Here is an 18,382-nt window from a genome sequence, read left to right as displayed (position 1 = left end):
CTGAACAATCAGTGCCCCTGTGTTTGCCACATCTAATTCTTCTGAAATCACGTTTCAGTTTTAAAAAGTCCACTGCAAATGGTAATCCAGAAATAATGCTGCTTCTTGCTGTTGCTGGTATACAAACATTTTGTCTTGACTGCAAAGTTAAAAATGTTTCTTAAAAGCTTGACTGCAAAGTTAATAATGTTTCACAAATATAAAAAAAATAGTGGAACAGGATAATTTTAATAGAAAATATTTGGTTTTTTTCCTGAAGCTATTATCAAAGTAACTTCCTAGACATAGAAGCAGGATGGTGATTTCTTGTAGGCACATGGAGAAGGAATAATGGCAAAGAACATGTATAAACGTGGTACTGATAGTAACATATCAATACCATGAGAGTTATGACTCCTTGCATATTTTGTCTTTTGAAATTTATAACTATTATTTATATTGAAGCATTTGTAAACATTTCATAAACTTATGGACTGAAACAAAGTAGCAGATGATCGATTTAACCTTGGTGTGTCACTGTGGCCAGTAAAGGTGGCAGCTGTTAGTTAATACGTGCTCAGGTTATGTCAGACTTCTGAGGTGAAAAATTGGTCTTTGGGCATTTGAGAGCATTGACTTCTAAAAAAAGTCTTTAAGGAATGTAAGGGATTTGAGCAGTGAAAGTTGCTGTGGTCAAGAGCTCATTCTGTTGAAGAGAAGAAATAGCTATAGTGGAAATACTGTTCCGTGCCCACCTCCTGATCTCCAGGGTGAAACTGATCTCCCTGGCCAAAATTTAGCATAATAAATCAACCAGGACATCCTGTGCAGTTTGAACACCATGGGGTGTTTTTCAGGGGAATGCAGAGGCACCTCTGAACTAACTCGTATTTAGGAGTCTTAAGTTTAGCACAGGTGTGGGCTCTTGTTCAAGTAAAAAACATTACTACCAAATAGCTGATGTTTGAGGTGTATTTCTAGATAGAGCAAGCAAGTAGACTTCTTGGTGGTCTGCTTATTTCTGTACTTTGAAAGAACAGATGTTCAAGAGCTAGAACTTCATAGTGACTACCATGAAAAAGTTATAATGCAGTGACAAATGGTAAGTAATGATTGGGCGGGTAAATGTGTTATTCTGCCTTCAGTTAAAAGCTCAAGATCTAGATCTTGTAATAAAATATTCAGTAGTTCATTTCCAGAGAGTTTTTGTAAATTCCTTCTCTCTCCCCTGCCTCTGTCCAGTTTTTAGAAATTGGGTACTTTTAGTTACTATTATCTTGGTGCCTTATCAGATAATATGGAAAGTTACACATAATTTTTTCTCTTTATTACAACCTTTAGTGTAGGAAGACATTGGTCCTGTAGGACAAAGTGCCTCCAGTGGTCAACATTTTCCAAGTTTTACTATTTTCTTTCTTCCAGACCATGGCCGAATCAACAGCAAACTCTTCGATATATTCACCCAGGAAAGCCTTTACCAGTATTATGGATAACATTAGAGTAGAAAATTATATATTACACAGTACAGATGGTAGTCATATTAATGCATGGCAATATGAGAATTGCAGGTTTGGAACGTTAGTAACGTTTTTTACTCAATTCAGGTTGTTATCCACCATAATTGCTGATCTTTCTCTGTTAACTTACTGCATACCTGGTTATTCTCCATCTTGCATTTGTATTTTTGAATTCTCTTAAGCATAGCACTACACACTTTCCTTTACTGAAATATATCTTCTGGATTTTTACATTATCAATTTGTGAAAATAATTTTGTATGCTAGTAATGCTACTAAGATTTTTTGCTTTCTTAGTTCAGACTGTTTTTTGAAAATACTCTTACTTTCATGTTCCTTTTAAGTAGAAGTGTTAAATAGAAGCAGAAGGACTTTGAACAAATTGCATCCATGTCAGACTCAGATGGCACTCCACTGGAAATTCTCTCAGTGAACTGCTGATTCAGCCTCTGAGAACAGATTGGTTTTGGCTGTTGTATACATAACACATAGATAAAGCTTGTCTGTATAGTTTCCTTTTGAGAATTTTTGGTGGGACATATCAAGCACTGAAGCAGAAATGCATCATAATATACTGCTTCCCTTTCACCATATCCCAAATGACACTGTCAAGGAAAGTTTTTTAAGAACAAATACAGGTTTTGTTACAGCTTTAAGTTTACTTTGGATTAAAACTTTAAAAATTTTCTGCTCAGTTTATTTATCCTGATAAACTTGGGGCATTGTTAGCAGTGTACTGTTTCAAAAGTCTGCAAACACAAGGAGCTATGTTTTTGTGCCAGCAGATCTTATTTTTCCCCCAGTGTTTTATTTTGGGGGTGTCAAAAATGAATTCAGAGGACTCCCACTGTCTCAAGGATTAATGCGTTAAGCCTCTTTCTCTAGCATTTGCTAAACTTGTGCAGCTAAAAGCAAACGTACATCAATAAATACAGCAATTTCTTCTTGTGTGGCCTACTGCATGTACAAGGAAAGTGGATTGGACTATTTTAGATACTTATTAAATAGACACAATTTTTCTTCTATGGTAATGTAGTTTAGAAACTATTTGATTGCTGTTAATATTAGAGTTTTGACAAGTACATTGTTTTATTTTGTTCCAGCAACCTAAAGAGTTAGTCATTTCTCTCTCTCTTTCTTAGGGACCTTTTGTGTGCAAGTGGATCATGTGAGTGCTAATAGGTCACAGTGAATAAATAGCTCGGCTGAAATCACTGTGCTTAGAGTATAACAAAGGCTTTGTTCTACTGGGCCAACAAGGAATAGTAGGAGGGTGATGCTAAATGCTGTCTCTGAATTTTATTAAAAATACTGGCAGAGAGACTTGACAGCTGCACTATGTTTATCTGTCCTTGCCTCCCAAAAGCACATAATGATCACCTTGTTGGCTGATGTTTTTGCCATCCATGTGAAGTGTGTTTGCAGAGTGAAATAATGTGTTAGGATTCAAAATCTGGTACTTCTCTTAGACTGTAAATGTACTGTGCCACTCTCTTACTCAGTTTCTCCCTTTTCATAAAGACTTCCAAAGAGGACTCCATCATCACAAAATTATTTTACAGGGTGAAAAAATTAATTTCCATCATTCCATGTCCTTCACCTTCTTTTGCAGTAGATTTTCTACCAGAAGGCATTTTTTTAGTGGTGGTACTGAAGCCTCTGTTGGAAAAAACATTTTTTTGAGAAATATTTTTCTACAGTTTTTGGAACTTCAGCTTTTCTCAAATTATAAGTGTGCTGCTTATATTCCTTAGTTACATAGGTCTTTCACTAGGTAGATTTATTTCATCCAGGCCATTTTATTTATGAACCAGTTACCATATTGGCTGACAGTAATTGATGGGTATCGCTTCACCTGCTTTCACTCCCTTAATTGTTGTCAGCCATGGGCAAATTATACATATTTTTAATTGAATTTTATTTGTTCTGGAAGATGTTTGGGAACTGTGTGGAATTGCACACAGCCTAAATCTAGCCCATCAGAGTGCTTTCCCCTAGGCCTCAGACTCTAGATCAGTGGAAACCTTGGTGAAGAAATTAGCATGAAGACCAAACAGGGTTTTTTGTTGCAGCCTTAACAAAGACCATAGAATTTGGAAAAAATTCTTCCTTGTGCCTTACAGTTAGCTCATGGATGAAGGAGAGGGGGAGAAGGTAAAAAGGAGACAGGAGAATTTATCTTTTACTGTTCAGACAAGAAACAGGAGGAGGAAAGATATTCATTTGTTTGTCTGCAGACCAAAGGAAAGGAAGAGCTGAGGGAAAGCAAGTTCATGACAAGGAAGTTACTTGGTCTGAATGTCAATTCTGTAATAGGGCTCTTGTGTTTCTACTGTCTCAGTGCATTTTCAGCATTGCTTTGCGGTTCTGTACTTTCATCTGAGCAAAATACATTGCAGGGTTACATTTTCTTTCCATGTGTTTCTGCTGCATACTATGAAATTTAACAGTAAGGTTTTGTGCAGTCTTTGGAATTCTGTTTAATAATGGCAGAATTTGCTATTTTGCAAAACAGGACCATTTTGTAAACACATGCTCTAGAGGTATGACTATTTGCCATGTTGTTTAAAAAAGTAAATGGAAACCATAAATGATTTTAGTGTATTGTATTATATAATAGGCCTGTAGCTGACGTTGGGAATTAGTATACTGATCTCTTAAACGTATCAGAACAGAATACAAAGGTACCTGCCTTCTATTTATAAGATAAGATTTCTGTCAGTACTCATTACCTTAAGATAAGTGAAGAGATACTTAGTGGAAGACAAGATTGTGTGTTAAAGCTAATTACTATCTAATGTATTGTAGCTGCAGATGTCCTTAGTGTACGGAGCCTCTGCTTCCCTGACTTACCAGTCACAATAGAAAATGATCACCATCAGTCTCACGTTTCTCCATCAGAAATATCATCCTTGAAAAAATAAAAAAATAGTAATTTGGAGTTAGTTTAGTGCTTATGAATTCTAGGAAGTGAAGGAAATGCTGCAATATAGGTAAGCTGTTGTTGTGATTTAACCCCAGCTGGCAACTAAGCCCCACACAGCCACTTGCTTACTCCTTCCTCGTGGGATAGGGGAGAGAATCAGGAGGGTAAAGTGAGAAAACTTGTGGGTTGAGATAAAGACAGTTTAACAGGTAAAGCAAAAGCCACACACACAAAGCAAAGCTGGGAAGACAAAATGTTGTAACTCTGAACATCATCTTTTTCGTCTTCTTCCTCCAGCTTTTATTGCTGAGCGTGACTCCACATAGTATACAATGTCCATCTGTAGCTGTCCTGGCTGTGTCCCTTCCCAAATTCTTGTTCATCCCCAGCTTCCTCTCTGGTGGGGTGGGGTGAGGAGCAGAAAGGGCCTTGACTCTGTGCAAGCCCTGCTCAGCAGTATCAAAAACATCCCTGTATTATCAAGACTGTTTCTAGCACAAATCCGAAACACAGTCCCATAGCAGCTACTGTGAAGAAAATAAACCCTACTCCAGCAAGAACCAGCACAGCTGTGTAGAGTTAAGTTTTCCTTCTCTGACCTGCCAGTTTTTGTACCCTTCTGCACAGAAAACAACCTGGTTGGATGACAGCACAGTTCTGCGTTGGGAGCATCTTGTACCTTGGACATAGGGCTTAATAAACAGCTCTGATAAGAGATTTTTTTAAAGGTAGATTTTGCTGCCTGCTTGAGGAGTTTTAAAATTGGTTACCCACCACCTTAGCTGGACTATTCTCTTGTTATTTATTGTTATTGTAGTACTGAATGGTCTAAACATAAGAGAGGCAAGGTATATCGGGAGAAGTAATATAGGAATTTATATGGGGAGAAGTGATATATTTTATGAAGCCAGCTAATCGAGATATTTAGAAAAAGCATAAGAGTCTTTGGCATACAGCCATCCATCCTGTATTCCTCATGACAAGGACTATTGAAGGATTATTTTTCTCTGTTTTTCCCTAAAAATCTCTTCTTTTTATTTACTTAATAATGGATATATCTGTGTGTCATGATACGGTATTGTGCAAAGACTTTGTATACCCATAGTTGTTCTTAATTGGAGGCCACCTTTCCATGTATGAAATTTTGATACTGTCTGGGCAAAGGGCTATTAGTATTTCAGTTTAATTTTTTTCCTCTCTATATTTATTATTGACATGTAAAAATACTGTGGAGTTGTGAAGTTTGGCAATCTCATTCTGTTCTTATCTGATTCTCTTCAGGTTGGTGGGACTTTTGCTTTTAAATTCTCTGGCAACATGTTTAGGACCCAAGTGCAGTTTGCAGTCATATGATAAAGCCAAAAGTTCATTTTTCGTAATCACCTCATATTGTTTCTTAAACACTTCGTTAACACTTTATTCTTATATGAATTTTCCTATTCTGCTTCTGGTGTACAGTATAACCATTCCTTAGTTTTGGCACTCTTATCTGTTAATTTGAAACCTTCTTAAAAAAAACCAAAATCCTGCAGAATGTATTTATCCATGATATGAGGGGGTTAAGTGTGTTTTGAAATATATGAATTCTAAGCATGTCACTGTCATGCTGAGTTCATGAAATAGCTATATATATTATTACATGTATATCTAAACATGTGGTTATAGTTACCTGATATTCCCACAGTTTCCTCCTGCATTTCATAGGCTTTGAAATTGTGACTCATGGCATTGTTGTTGGGTTTTGTTTTGTTTTTTTAATATAACTTTTAAATTATGATATAGACTTGTAATAAATTATGCAGAATAAAGGTCTATAAATAAGAGGGTGAAAATAAATTCTCATCTAGTAAAAGACCCCTTCTTCCAGTGTTTTAAAAAAATCCTTATTTTGGGATTGCATCTTTCACCATGAGAACATACCGCCTTACTTCTTACTTTTTACTTTTACTTTTGTTGCCTATGGCCTTATAGCCTTAGTTATAGCCCTTACAGAAGCATAGAGACAAAGATGTCAGAACAAAAACTAAACTGTAGGCTTTATTCTAACCAAATAGCTCATAAATAAATAGATGAAATTTTTTTTAGATGGAGATGTATAGATTTTAAGTATCTTTGTCTGGAAATTGTTAATATAGTTTCTAATTATCTAATAATTATGAAAACATCAGAATCTTATTTCTACTGATGGTAGCGAAACATTTCTTTCTTCTTACAGGTAAGATGCTTAGTCTGGCTGGGCAAGATTGTTTTCTGCCTTGGCCTAGAGTTCAGGGTTTTTTTGTGTCCGAAATTGCAGTATTTGAAAAGGCTGGTTTTAAGTTTAGAGTCCAATCTCAGCATTTCAGAGTAAGGAATTATGAAAAGTAAGATCTGTATTTTGTTCTTCTAGGGTGCCCTTGAAAGTGGAACAAGCAAACAATGCTCGTGATGCTTTGGCTAAAACAGTGTATAGTCATCTGTTTGACCATGTAGTGAAAAGGGTAAACCAGTGTTTTCCATTTGAGACTTCTTCTTTCTTCATTGGAGTTCTAGATATAGCTGGTTTTGGTAAGTATACTTAAAGTTATTTCTAGCTGTCACTTGTTGCCACCAAAGATTCAATGATAAATTCTGTAACGAGGAGTGGGAGGGTTTTCTTTTTGGTGTTAAAGGTCCCCGTAAAGCTTCTGTCCTTTTCAGCTCACTGAGATTCAGAACAGGGCATGTATTGTGGTGTGCTCTGGCCCTTCTAATGTTGTTCAAAGGAATCTTTGATTTTCAGGTGTTTAGAGCTATGTTACCCTGTGCCAGCCTTTTGAAGCATAGGTGCACAAGGACGTATTGGTACAATTTCTCTGTATGGTACCATCTTACTTTGGTTTACTGCCAACTGCCTGTCATTTGTCTTAGAAGTACGATCTGCTGCAATATTTTTAGATCTGTCTTGTGTACAACTTGAAAATCTGTAAAAGGTTTCATTTTGCTGAAAGAAACAGGTATGGATCCGAACATGTTAAATATTAGCATTGTGAAGCTTCTCTTATTTGCTGTTTAATATAAATTCTTGGAACGTTTATCATAAAAGTTTATCTTCTGTCTTTCAGAATACTTTGAACACAACAGTTTTGAACAATTCTGCATAAACTACTGTAATGAGAAACTGCAGCAGTTTTTTAATGAAAGAATTCTGAAAGAGGTATGATGTATTTAGTATTATATTTGAGGATTTATTTTTTTACTGTTGTATTTGAGCATTTATTTTTTTGCTTAAGAGATACCTACAGTAACTCTGGTTTTCATAAGATTGCACATTATGCTTGAATTAAAAAAAAATCAGTTTTCACACTGTGTGACATCTGGGTATGTCAGAAAAGAATATGGCATTTTGAAAACCAACAATATTTTTCCTTCTTCTTTTTTTCCCCTCATTAAAATGAGTTATCCACACTCTGGACAATCTCTCATACCAAATAGGAATGTTTAGATGCATGGGCTTATCATTAAGGTGGCAACGTTGGAATATATTAAGCTATGTAAGGAAATTCTCAAATGTATTTTGACTCATCCTATATTTTAAAATTACTTCATGTTTATTCAATAAAAATATGATGAGTGGTGTTTTCTCTTAGCAATTACTTTTTTTTTTTTTTAGGAACAAGAACTTTACCAGAAAGAAGGCCTGGGGGTTAATGAAGTGCGTTATGTAGATAATCAGGACTGTATAGGTAGGTTTTTCTTGAAATGTTAAGCTATTCCTTGATGTCATGGAGAAAAAAGCTTCAAGCAGAAGAGGCAAAATATGTATAACACTAGTAATTTTATGATTTTATATATAGCCTCATACAATTCAAAATCTTAAGAGTTCATAAGCATTGCTTCAGTGCAAGCATTAGATATTTCTTCTTTCCACAGAAGAAAAATGTAATAAAAATTTCTCTTACAAGAACAGTTTCATAGACAATGGAAAAAAGTTTCAAAAGCTACAAAATTCTTGTGTCTAACAGTTTCAAGAGCATGAATGTCTATGTTGGCTTTCAAGGGCTTTTGTATATGTAGGTGAAAGGTCAAGGCAATACACTTGTTAGAAGTTGTGAAACCACCAATATATGCTCAGTCTGGTCTGCCTTTCCTAAAACAAATGCATTTTGTTTTAGTCCCTGGGCTTCTGTTGTCAGTGGAAGTATTAGACTTCTAATTTTGATGTGTGATGAAACAAAAAAACAACCCCAACAATCTAAGCAATTATCCCATAAAGACCTATGATCATACTGTAGGAATATTTAGGCACCTACTGGAAATTAAGATGACTAAATTCAGCCTCAGACTGAGAGTAAAAATCAAACAATCTATACCTGATCCTTTTCCCCCTTGTTGCATGTGCTGGGAGTTAGAACTTGGTATGTATAGGATATCAATTAAATCAGCAATTCAGATATACAGAATTAATTTGCAATGACGTCTTGTATTTTGTGTGAACAGCTTTCCCTACAAACATTTATACAGAATCAGATCAGCAGCATTTACACTTGCAATGTTCAGTTCTGATATGAGTTTATATATTCAGTTTTTGTAATTATATTTTGTTTTATTAATAGATTTGATTGAAGCAAAATTAGTAGGTGTACTGGATATTTTGGATGAAGAAAATCGTCTTCCCCAACCAAGTGATCAGCATTTTACTTCAGTTGTGCACCAAAAGCACAAGGACCATTTCAGGCTCTCAGTAGGTTTATTTTTGCTGTCTGTTTTGTTTTAATAAAACAGTTCTTGGAACAGCTGATAGTAACACTTCAATTTAATGAAAACCTTTCCTAAGAAATCTCATACCATACCTGTCTGCACAATCCGTGCTTGTTTGCTAAGGACAAGTTTGGTTATTAGATTTGATGGAAAGTTCACTGAAGGCCTTAAGTCTTCAACAAATTCTAATATCCTGCTGAAACTAAAGCCATATTCTTCACTTACATTTTAAGTTTGTTAACAGGTAAGGCATGAATAGAAAATAAAAACACATTTTAAATTGTTTCATATCAGATGAACTGTTGTTGTTCCCTTTAAAAATTGCTTGCTTTGGAGAATATTTGACTCAGGTGGAGTATCTAGCTAGCACTTCAGAGATCATACAGGAAGACCGTTTTGTTGATTTATTTTTTAACATAGAGCACTTCATGGAAGATTAATGCAAATTATTGCAATTTAAATAATGAATCCTGTTGAAATTAAAAAAAACCAAAACTGAAAAAACACGAACAAGGGAAACCAAATGAAATTGTCATCCATTTGTCTTTCATTAAGTTTCCACTTACCTGGATTGCTGTGCAATGAAACATTTTTGTCGGTATGTTTATGATCAGCTCGGCGGTTGCCTGTTAAAATATACCATCCAAAGCCATATTTTAAGCTTCTGTCGAATCATATTCATCAGCTGTGGAATGAATGGTATGGAAATTGGCAAATAAAGTCAAAACCAAAATCCACTAACTGGTGTTAGCAATCCTGATGACTTGTATTTTGAATGTGATGTTTCTAAAGTGTGAATGAGACTGAAATTAGGGTTTTGGAATATCATGGTTTGAACAGGAATGGTAGTGATCATCACAATTGTACTTATAGGAAATGTAATTTTTAATACCTAGTGTTCCCAGTAGATCATGGTGGTGTTCTAAGAATAAACTTTTTCTTACTCTCCATTGTAATTCTTCTTTTGTAATTCAACTTCTTAATTCCAGATTCCTAGGAAGTCTAAATTGGCTGTTCACAGAAATATCAGGGACGACGAAGGCTTTATTATCCGACACTTTGCAGGAGCAGTATGCTATGAGACGGTAATTTTACTCATGAAACACTATTTTTGTTGTGCTTTGTAGTACATTTATATTTTTCAGTGTATATAGGTTAAATGATAAAATTTGCTTTCATCAGAAGAGAAATTCAGAAGTTGATATTTCTTAACTTTGAAACTAATTTTTTGAGTATTTATCAGAATTAACAGTTTCTTTTAACTTTTCAGGTTACAGACAGTTTTACTGATATATTTTGTGTAAAAGTTTGTTTCAAGTATATAGGTCTATGATGTCAATATTAAATATATTGATTCATGATCTACTGCAAATTTTCCATCAAAAGATGTTTGCATCTTAGGGCGAGAAGTATACTGTGTGATCGAAAAGTTTTGTTAGACTGAAGAATAGCTTTTTGGAAGCATGCTTGGCATGCTTATCCTTGTAAACAGTCACTGCTTAATTCTTCGTGTTTTCAGTTTGTGCTGGCAATGGACTCATTCATGTAAGAATACAAAATACCTGAAATTGCTACCCTCAAAATACATTCCAGATTCTTGTACCTTTTGGACTACTATTCATCATACAAAAACATTGAAACACCATCAATTTTTAAAAATAAGAGTTTAGGATAAAATGAAGATCCATAATGCTTTGTTGTTCTGGTTTGTAACTGCAGCATGTATGAAGGAAGCTACTTCCAAAGACCTTTTTTTCTCATTTGAAAATGTGTACTTGAAGGGTTTGTTTTCGTTTACTTCAAAATACTTCGAGTGATAATGATTGCTGTGCTGTTTTGAAGTAGACACATTCTGTAGGTCCTTTTACAAATAAGAAAGTTGAAGTCTGTGTTACCTTCATGATTTTTCTGAGGTTGCTCAGAGTCAATATCAAAATAATAAAAAAAATCGGAATTCCAGTAAAATTGGAAAAATTTTTATTTGTTCCAGGTGCTCTATTTTTAACTGTGTACTTCATCATGATACATTAATAATGCCTGAGAGTGTCTTCAGGAACAGAAGTGACAGATTTGATTACATATATTTATCTATCAGAACTAATCAGATATGAGGTAGCTGTGGTCCAGAACTATCTTAATAAGCTAGACTTAATTTATCCTTTCCCTCAGAAGGGCTTACTTAGCTTGAGCCTTAAAACTTTTGGACTATAGTTGCCTTGTTCTTCTGTTATTTGTTTTTCACTGCTCTTGTGGCAGTTCTCACATTCTGATTTATGATGAGAACGCTCATTTGGCTGCATTCATATTCTAGTCTTGTGTTTTCATGGTCCAAGGGAACTTTGGAGGCCTGCGTTTGTCCTTTGATTCTCATCACCATTAAGTCCTTTTATGGGATATCTGGCAAATTGACATTTTCTTTCAAGTAGTCTTGGCCTCTTCTGTTAATTAATATCAAAGTCTCTATTAAAGTTGCACCAAAAGCTATTGAGATTTTAGTTAATGTGAAATTGGATTCTGGTGTCTTGATCTCTGAATTTCCATGTAATGTATTGTTCTTGACTTCTGAAAGTTAGTGATCCAATTCAAATAAACCAGAGAGATAAAGTTCGCAGGAAGGGACAATATGTTTTATTAAACCAACTGTTCATAAATAGTCGTAGTACTACTAAAATAACCAGTTTTCATTTCATTTTCTAAACTGTATAAATATACCAGTTAAAGTGTGAACATTAATTCCCATTTCACAACAGATTTTATATGATATTACAAGCAGTGAAGAATTAAGCTTCTCAGAACTCTCAGGTGACAATGTACTGAGTCCTGGAAAGGGAAACAAGGATAGTCATTATCAAATACACAACTGATCTCTTAAAAGGCACTAAACCTTACTTTGGGTTTCATGATTCCAACAACATCCTTCAAATTTAAAAATGTCTTTTCTCTCTGTCATTAGTGTTTTGTATATCCAGTTGAAAAGTTGTTTGGAATAATGTGTGAGTATTTACACCACATACTCTTGCTGATTTTTGAATTTAGTATGTGACTTAGTTTCTTTAGTTTTCTTATTAGACTAAGGTAACTGGGCAGTGAAACAAATGTGCTGTTATCTCTTGGGTTGTCTTTTCAGATGCAATTTGTGGAAAAAAACAATGATGCTTTGCACATGTCCCTTCAATCTCTTATATGTGAATCCAAGGACAAGTTTGTTCGAGAGTTGTTTGAAGCTAACACTAACAACAACAAGGATCCCAAACAAAAAGCTGGGAAACTTAGTTTCATCAGTGTGGGAAACAAATTCAAGGTAACATCATATAACAAAGAGTCTTATCTTCTTGTAATGTATGCCAGTTTTAAGTTACCTGCATTAAGTAGAACCTTAAGCAGTAGCTTAAGATTCAAAAGAAAATTCTGTTAAAAAGACAGGGTTTTTTTCTGTGGAATTATAAGAAACCAGTATACTCAAGTTATGTGCTATGCATTTCTGATGAAAATATCTTTCATAATAGTCCTTACAGAGATTATACAGTGATTTTTAAGTCAGAATCTTGCAAAGCCACATGGAAGTCTTTATTCAAAATGTTTAATGTTTTGAGATTTAAATTGAAATTAATTATGCCTTCTAGAAGATGTATTGAATCACTACAGTTGACCACTCTTAAAATTCAATACTTAACCTAATCACTTTTTTCCTCTTCTGAAATATAGTCATGGCTTACACAGGAAGATGTTCATTGTGCTGAATGTTTCCTTTCTCAATACCTGAATCTGATGCTTCTCCTCATTTTCTCCTTTCTTCTGCTTGTTGTAAAGCTGACCTTCAAACCTTGTCTTCTCCAAATTTTTTCTACATCCTTTTCTCATTCAGCAGTTTTATTTTAGCTGGACTATTCCAGCTCAGGATGGCTAGAAAGAGAACTATAGGGGAATTAAGAGATGAAAAGCAGGCACACCGTGGGCTGCAGGTAAATTTTTCAATCTCCTGGATTTAGCATTGGTAGAGCTGCTGCAATTTCAGCAAGAGCTCTTCTCAACACATCTGGGCCAGATCCAATGAAGGATTTGCATGCCTTCAAGTCAGGTGTGGCAACAGTTTTGGTATGCTACCTTATCCAGAGCAACCATAAACCCACATCATTTTCCTAACTAGACTCCTTGCAGTCCCTGGGGAACGTATCTTAGACAATCCAAGAAACCTTCTTGTAGAGTGGGACACTGCCAGTAGCAAAAGAGTATTTCACTCCATATCAAGGTTAAGTGCTGAATCAAGACTGCAAGATGAATTCCTTCTTGCATAATTGTATCTTGTGGCTAGCATTTGGAACTGTTCTCTAAAGATGCAGAGGCTGAAGAACAGGAAGGACAGGTAGCAGCACACTGCTTCGGGTCTATACTGTGTTTTATGGCTATTGTATTTCTTGTAGTGAGCACCAAGTTATTGGTCAGTCTGACAAAGGGTATTCTCTTTATGACCTTCTGGAGATGTGTTGTTATGTAGCCAGAAGTAAAATTTCCATGGGGCAGGAAGAGTAGGAGACAGAGCCTGACTTGTAAGGTAGTGATTTTGGCATTTAACTGGGAATTGGGTAACCTGCTCTCCTGAGTTTTGCTCTGATGATTATTTCCTCCTCCTTCTTATTCTGTAGTGGTTGTAGAATTAAACTGTAGCAATTGGTTTAATATAAAATACATGACCAGAAGGCAGACTGAAAAATTACATACAGATAATCCATGTCCTAAGCAAACCCTGCAGCCATTGGGTCTGTTGTAGGTGAAAGTGAGATTCACTATTTTTTAGAGCCGCATTTTAAAATGAAACCACCTGTGGGATCTTTTGAGAGTTTCCACTTTCTTCTATCTGGATTTTCAGTTTCTCTCAGATTTAGCACCCCACGTCTAGTAGATATGGACTTCTGTATGTTACCAATGTCCAAGGAGAACTGAATTAGAAAGGGAGACATTTTTAAAATTAAGCAGCAATTGAGTGGGGAACTTTTGGGACTGACCTTTGAAAATTGGTGTTCACCTCTGCACCTAGAACATAACTAAAGTCCTCTTTGGATCTGGCCCATCAGTCTATAATTCTTTCAATGTTTTCAAGTTTCATGGCATTTTGAATGTATGTGTTACTTCCAGTAATTCATTTAGTGTTACCTTCCCAGACACAGCATGTGATGCTGATGAACACTAATAGCCTTGAAAATTTCACTTCAGATGACATCAAAATAAGTTCTCTTATCTTACTAGATACTTCCTCTCTTTAAGAATAAAAATTCTTAGTGCGTTAGTATGTAAGTCGCTCTTCTAAAATGAAAAATTCTTCTAATTATATCAATTATTAGATGATGTTGCAGGGACTTCTCTTTATGAAATCCTTCACATGTCCCTTCCTTATAACTAATTAAAATTAATTCTCATAAATCAGTTGAGGAAATAATGATTAATTCATCATCAGATCTATTAAAGAATCTTTGAAATTATTTTACCTTACTATGCTAATGAGGAATTGAATCGTGACAATTCAAAGAGCAGTAGTTTTAGCAATATGTTTTACTTGTATGCACATTTTATTAGAGAAATTTACCTGAGCATGGCTCTGGCTTATTTCTTGTCAAATCACAGAGTATAAGGAAGGGGTATTTTTCCTCAAGCAGAAATGTATTTTGTTGATGGAAATTAGGCTTTTTCTTTCAAAATTAGCTGTTTCTAACTTAAGAAAATATAATAATTATAATCAAGTTGAGATATAAAGAGTATGTGTAAGTGAGAACTGAGCAGGAGGTTATTAGTGTTTGTCATGTCGCTCGTGGCACTTCTCTCTTTCTAACCATATCCATGTTAAGTTAAAAAAATTCAAACCAATTTTATCCACTGGGAGTACAACTGGCAGCTGTAGAATATAATTGAAAGATCTGGTTAAAAAGAAAGTCAAAAGTCAAATCGTTTCAATTTTGCTTTCAGTACAGAAAATTAAGAATATGTTAGGACATACTGAATTTGTCTTCCTACAGTCTATATACTTAAAGCTTGCTAGTAAACTAGAAAGGCTGACACAGCAGTAACCTGTGTGGCAAAACAGACACATCTCTCAAGTAAAGATATTGCTGTTTTCCTGGTGGGTGTGGTTTTGGAATATTTGAAATCCCTACCAATTACTTTCAAAAGCAACTGTAAGTTGTTTTCCCTGATAGCCTTAAGTCTTTGGTTATCTTGAAGACTTGCCCTCAGATAATAGTAGTCTTTTCTCATCACAGTTTGTTAAATGCAGCCTCAGTAAATGCGATTTTGAAATTGTAGTTTATTGTCATCAACAAAAAATTGGAAAGTTGGAAGTTTGGAAATAAAAATAGATTATTGCAGGTAAATGTTGACTTAGCTTGAAAAAAAACCACAAGAAAAGTCTGAGAATATGTTTTCTGTGTTAATTATTTAACATACAAATATATGCTTGTTATAGATGAAAGTCGTTATTTCTTTTATTTTCCCAAATGGACTTACATGTTTCTTTGATAACGATGTTGTAAGAAGTAACTAGTCCATACAGTTTTGTACAATTAAGCACAACCAGTTTCCTCAGGACCATTCATGCACACTTGCATGATTTTGTCTGTTAAAATTTGTGAATGTTTGGTTTATCAATTCTGTCGTAATAACAATGACTATGCATGCAGTAATGCTATACTTCTATTTGGTGTGTGTATTTCTTTAGTTGCCATGGTTAAGGCTCTTGAAATACCTGTTTTCTTTTACAGACTCAGTTAAATTTGCTTCTTGAGAAGCTTCACAGTACTGTAAGTATATATACAGATGAAGGTTCATAATTTTTCTCAATATGGCTTCCAGTAAGTGTGATTAGTAATTGCTTTAGAGTTTGCAGCTTTATGGCACTTTTGAAAGGTCTTCCTATGCATGTGATGGTTGTTGATTTACTTGAAAAAAACCCCAAACTACATCACTTTTAAAAAAGTTCTCATAGAGTGAAAGTTACACAATTTGAGTAAACAAGATGAAATCTATCCGGGCTGCAATCACCTTTTTTGTTATTTTTACTTCTTTCCATTCATTGGTTAACACTGATTACTAATTTGCAGAAAATTTAGAAATGTTATTTAAAAGTAAGGCAGATGATAATTTATTAGTAATTACTGTTTTCAGATTCCATAAAGCTATTAAAAGTAAAATTTTTCATTTCAGAGGTGGTCAAAGAAACTTAGTCCCCTAATGAGTATTTGTTAATTTAACAAATGTATTTAGATAGCTTGTGAAATTCTCCATGTAGTTCAACATGCCCATTTTCTTGTAGAACTTGGAGTTGTAGGCACACAGTCTTGTTTCTCTGAACCACATGTTCTAACCAATTTTATATACAAGGTTACGCTTTGTCAAAAAAAAAGAAAAAGGGGGAAAACCAAGTGGAACAAAGGGATCAGGTGCTGGAGTGTAGCCAACATACGAGATTTTACTGTAGTCATGTGGCTGGTCTGAAAGATGATGTCCCTGGAACTGACACGCAGTCCAGGGAAAAAGTGTGTGGCCAGGCTTGCTGTACTCTTGAGTTTAGCTAACCCATGACTGAGGAGGTATTGTTGACCTAGAGCTCCCTTGAAGATATTCTCTCACTCTCAGCTGAGAGATGGAAAAAAGAGAGAAGACACTACAAACCAGGATTAATACTATGTTTTCTCAGTCCCAATTTTGTTTTAGTATATAAAGGTTATCATTAGTGGTCACTTGTTCCAGGAAAACCTGGGTAATTGGATGGTCCTTTTCAAAAATGTCATCCTTTATGAATGTGAAATGATCAGAGAAAGCGGTGATCAAAATTGTAGAGGTGGAACACATGGTCATAAGAGAGAAGCAGACTGAAACAACATTGGGGAAGGGAGACTGAAGCTGTGAGCCAAAGGAAGTTGTAAAAAGTAGATGTTAAGGAAGGTCAAGTTCATCTGGCATCATTCTGATGTCAGGAGTCTGGTGGCGTGCTCACTGATGTGAATTCTGAAGGACTGAGCATTTAAATGATGTGACTGTAGAAGATAACGAGGGTAGTAGAATCTAGACTGATAAATCATAATTAGATTGTACTAATGTTAGGAAGAATATTGTTGAGTGAAAACTCGGCAAAATTGAGGATCCAATTAATAGCTTTAGCATGGAGATCAGTTACATCAATTAACTGGTTTAGACCAAGGCTACAGTGCAAAACTGATAAATGAAATAAAAAGAATGGGGGTTGGGACTAGATGATCTTTTTAACTCCATTCCAACCCTTCAACATTCTGTGGTTCAATGATAATGTTGACATTTCTCTTTTAGAATATTATTATTTTGTATCTTTTTTTCCCCACCCATAAGTGTTAAATGATTAACTGTTATTTTAGGAGTTTTAAAAATGTTTAGATTCTGCTAACTTCTTGTTTTGGTTATAGGGGTCTAGCTTTATTCGCTGTATCAAACCTAATTTAAAGATGACAAGTCATCATTTTGAAGGAGGACAGATCCTCTCTCAGCTTCAGTGTTCAGGTAATATATGCCTCTCTTATTTTTTCCCTGTGTTTTTTACCTTGGGCAGTACAGATTAATCTAAGTTTGAAATATGTGAGATGAAAGCAATATTTCCTTGCTTGAACTGCTGTTTTCTAGAAGGCAGGTTATTTATGCCTTATGTGCAGTTATTTAGATTCTTAGTAACTTATCACTCATTTTAGCCAATAGAACTCTAGAAATTAATCATCTAAAGTGCCATAAGGTCTCTTCTTTGCAAGAAGAGTTGATGTAATTTCCATTGACTGTTTTTATCATAATTAGAGGTCAAGCACCATGTGCATATGTAAGAAACCATGTAGCTGTATATCGGTACATAAATTTGAATTTCCTGACCTGGAGCTGAATTCCATCTCTTTGTGTTGCCCACAGTGTTAATAGGGCAGTAGTTCAGTCTGGAACAATAGCATTGTTTTAAATTACTAGGACAGTTGAAGTGTAAGAAACTCCTGTGTGCATTTAAAGGCAGTCATTGTTAGCTGAGATATCTAATAATTGAAGCACACCCGTTTTCTTTTATAGATTTTATAGATACTGTGATAGTTTAATCATATTGGTTTAGTTTTTCAAAACGTCTTTATGTCTCTATTCATTTGATTTGGAGCTGAACATGCAACACAGACATTTCAGTATAGCCTTTCCTGTTGCTTTGTACACTGAAGATTGTAATGCTTCATCTTCATTATTCTTGAAATGCTAGA

At 35.0% G+C, this 18,382-nt stretch overlaps 1 protein-coding gene across 1 annotated transcript in view; it reads left to right on the top strand.

Annotated features, from left to right (window-relative positions):
* Window positions 1-18,382, top strand: part of MYO6 (myosin VI) — an 85,944-nt gene that overhangs the window by 40,811 nt on the left and 26,751 nt on the right. The window contains exons 12-20 of the mRNA XM_018077795.2: window positions 5,239-5,269; window positions 6,811-6,968; window positions 7,505-7,596; window positions 8,053-8,125; window positions 8,996-9,123; window positions 10,130-10,225; window positions 12,268-12,441; window positions 15,890-15,928; window positions 17,567-17,660. Coding sequence (XP_017933284.1) covers window positions 5,239-5,269; window positions 6,811-6,968; window positions 7,505-7,596; window positions 8,053-8,125; window positions 8,996-9,123; window positions 10,130-10,225; window positions 12,268-12,441; window positions 15,890-15,928; window positions 17,567-17,660 — 885 coding nt within the window. The remainder of the gene's footprint in view (window positions 1-5,238; window positions 5,270-6,810; window positions 6,969-7,504; window positions 7,597-8,052; window positions 8,126-8,995; window positions 9,124-10,129; window positions 10,226-12,267; window positions 12,442-15,889; window positions 15,929-17,566; window positions 17,661-18,382) is intronic.

Source organism: Manacus vitellinus, unplaced genomic scaffold (assembly GCF_001715985.3).
Source record: "Manacus vitellinus isolate BGI_N305 unplaced genomic scaffold, ASM171598v3 scaffold_4_pilon, whole genome shotgun sequence".
Classification (NCBI taxonomy): Eukaryota; Metazoa; Chordata; class Aves; order Passeriformes; family Pipridae; genus Manacus; species Manacus vitellinus.
Note: the sequence above shows the minus strand (reverse complement) of the source record. Positions and strands in the feature narration are given on the sequence as shown.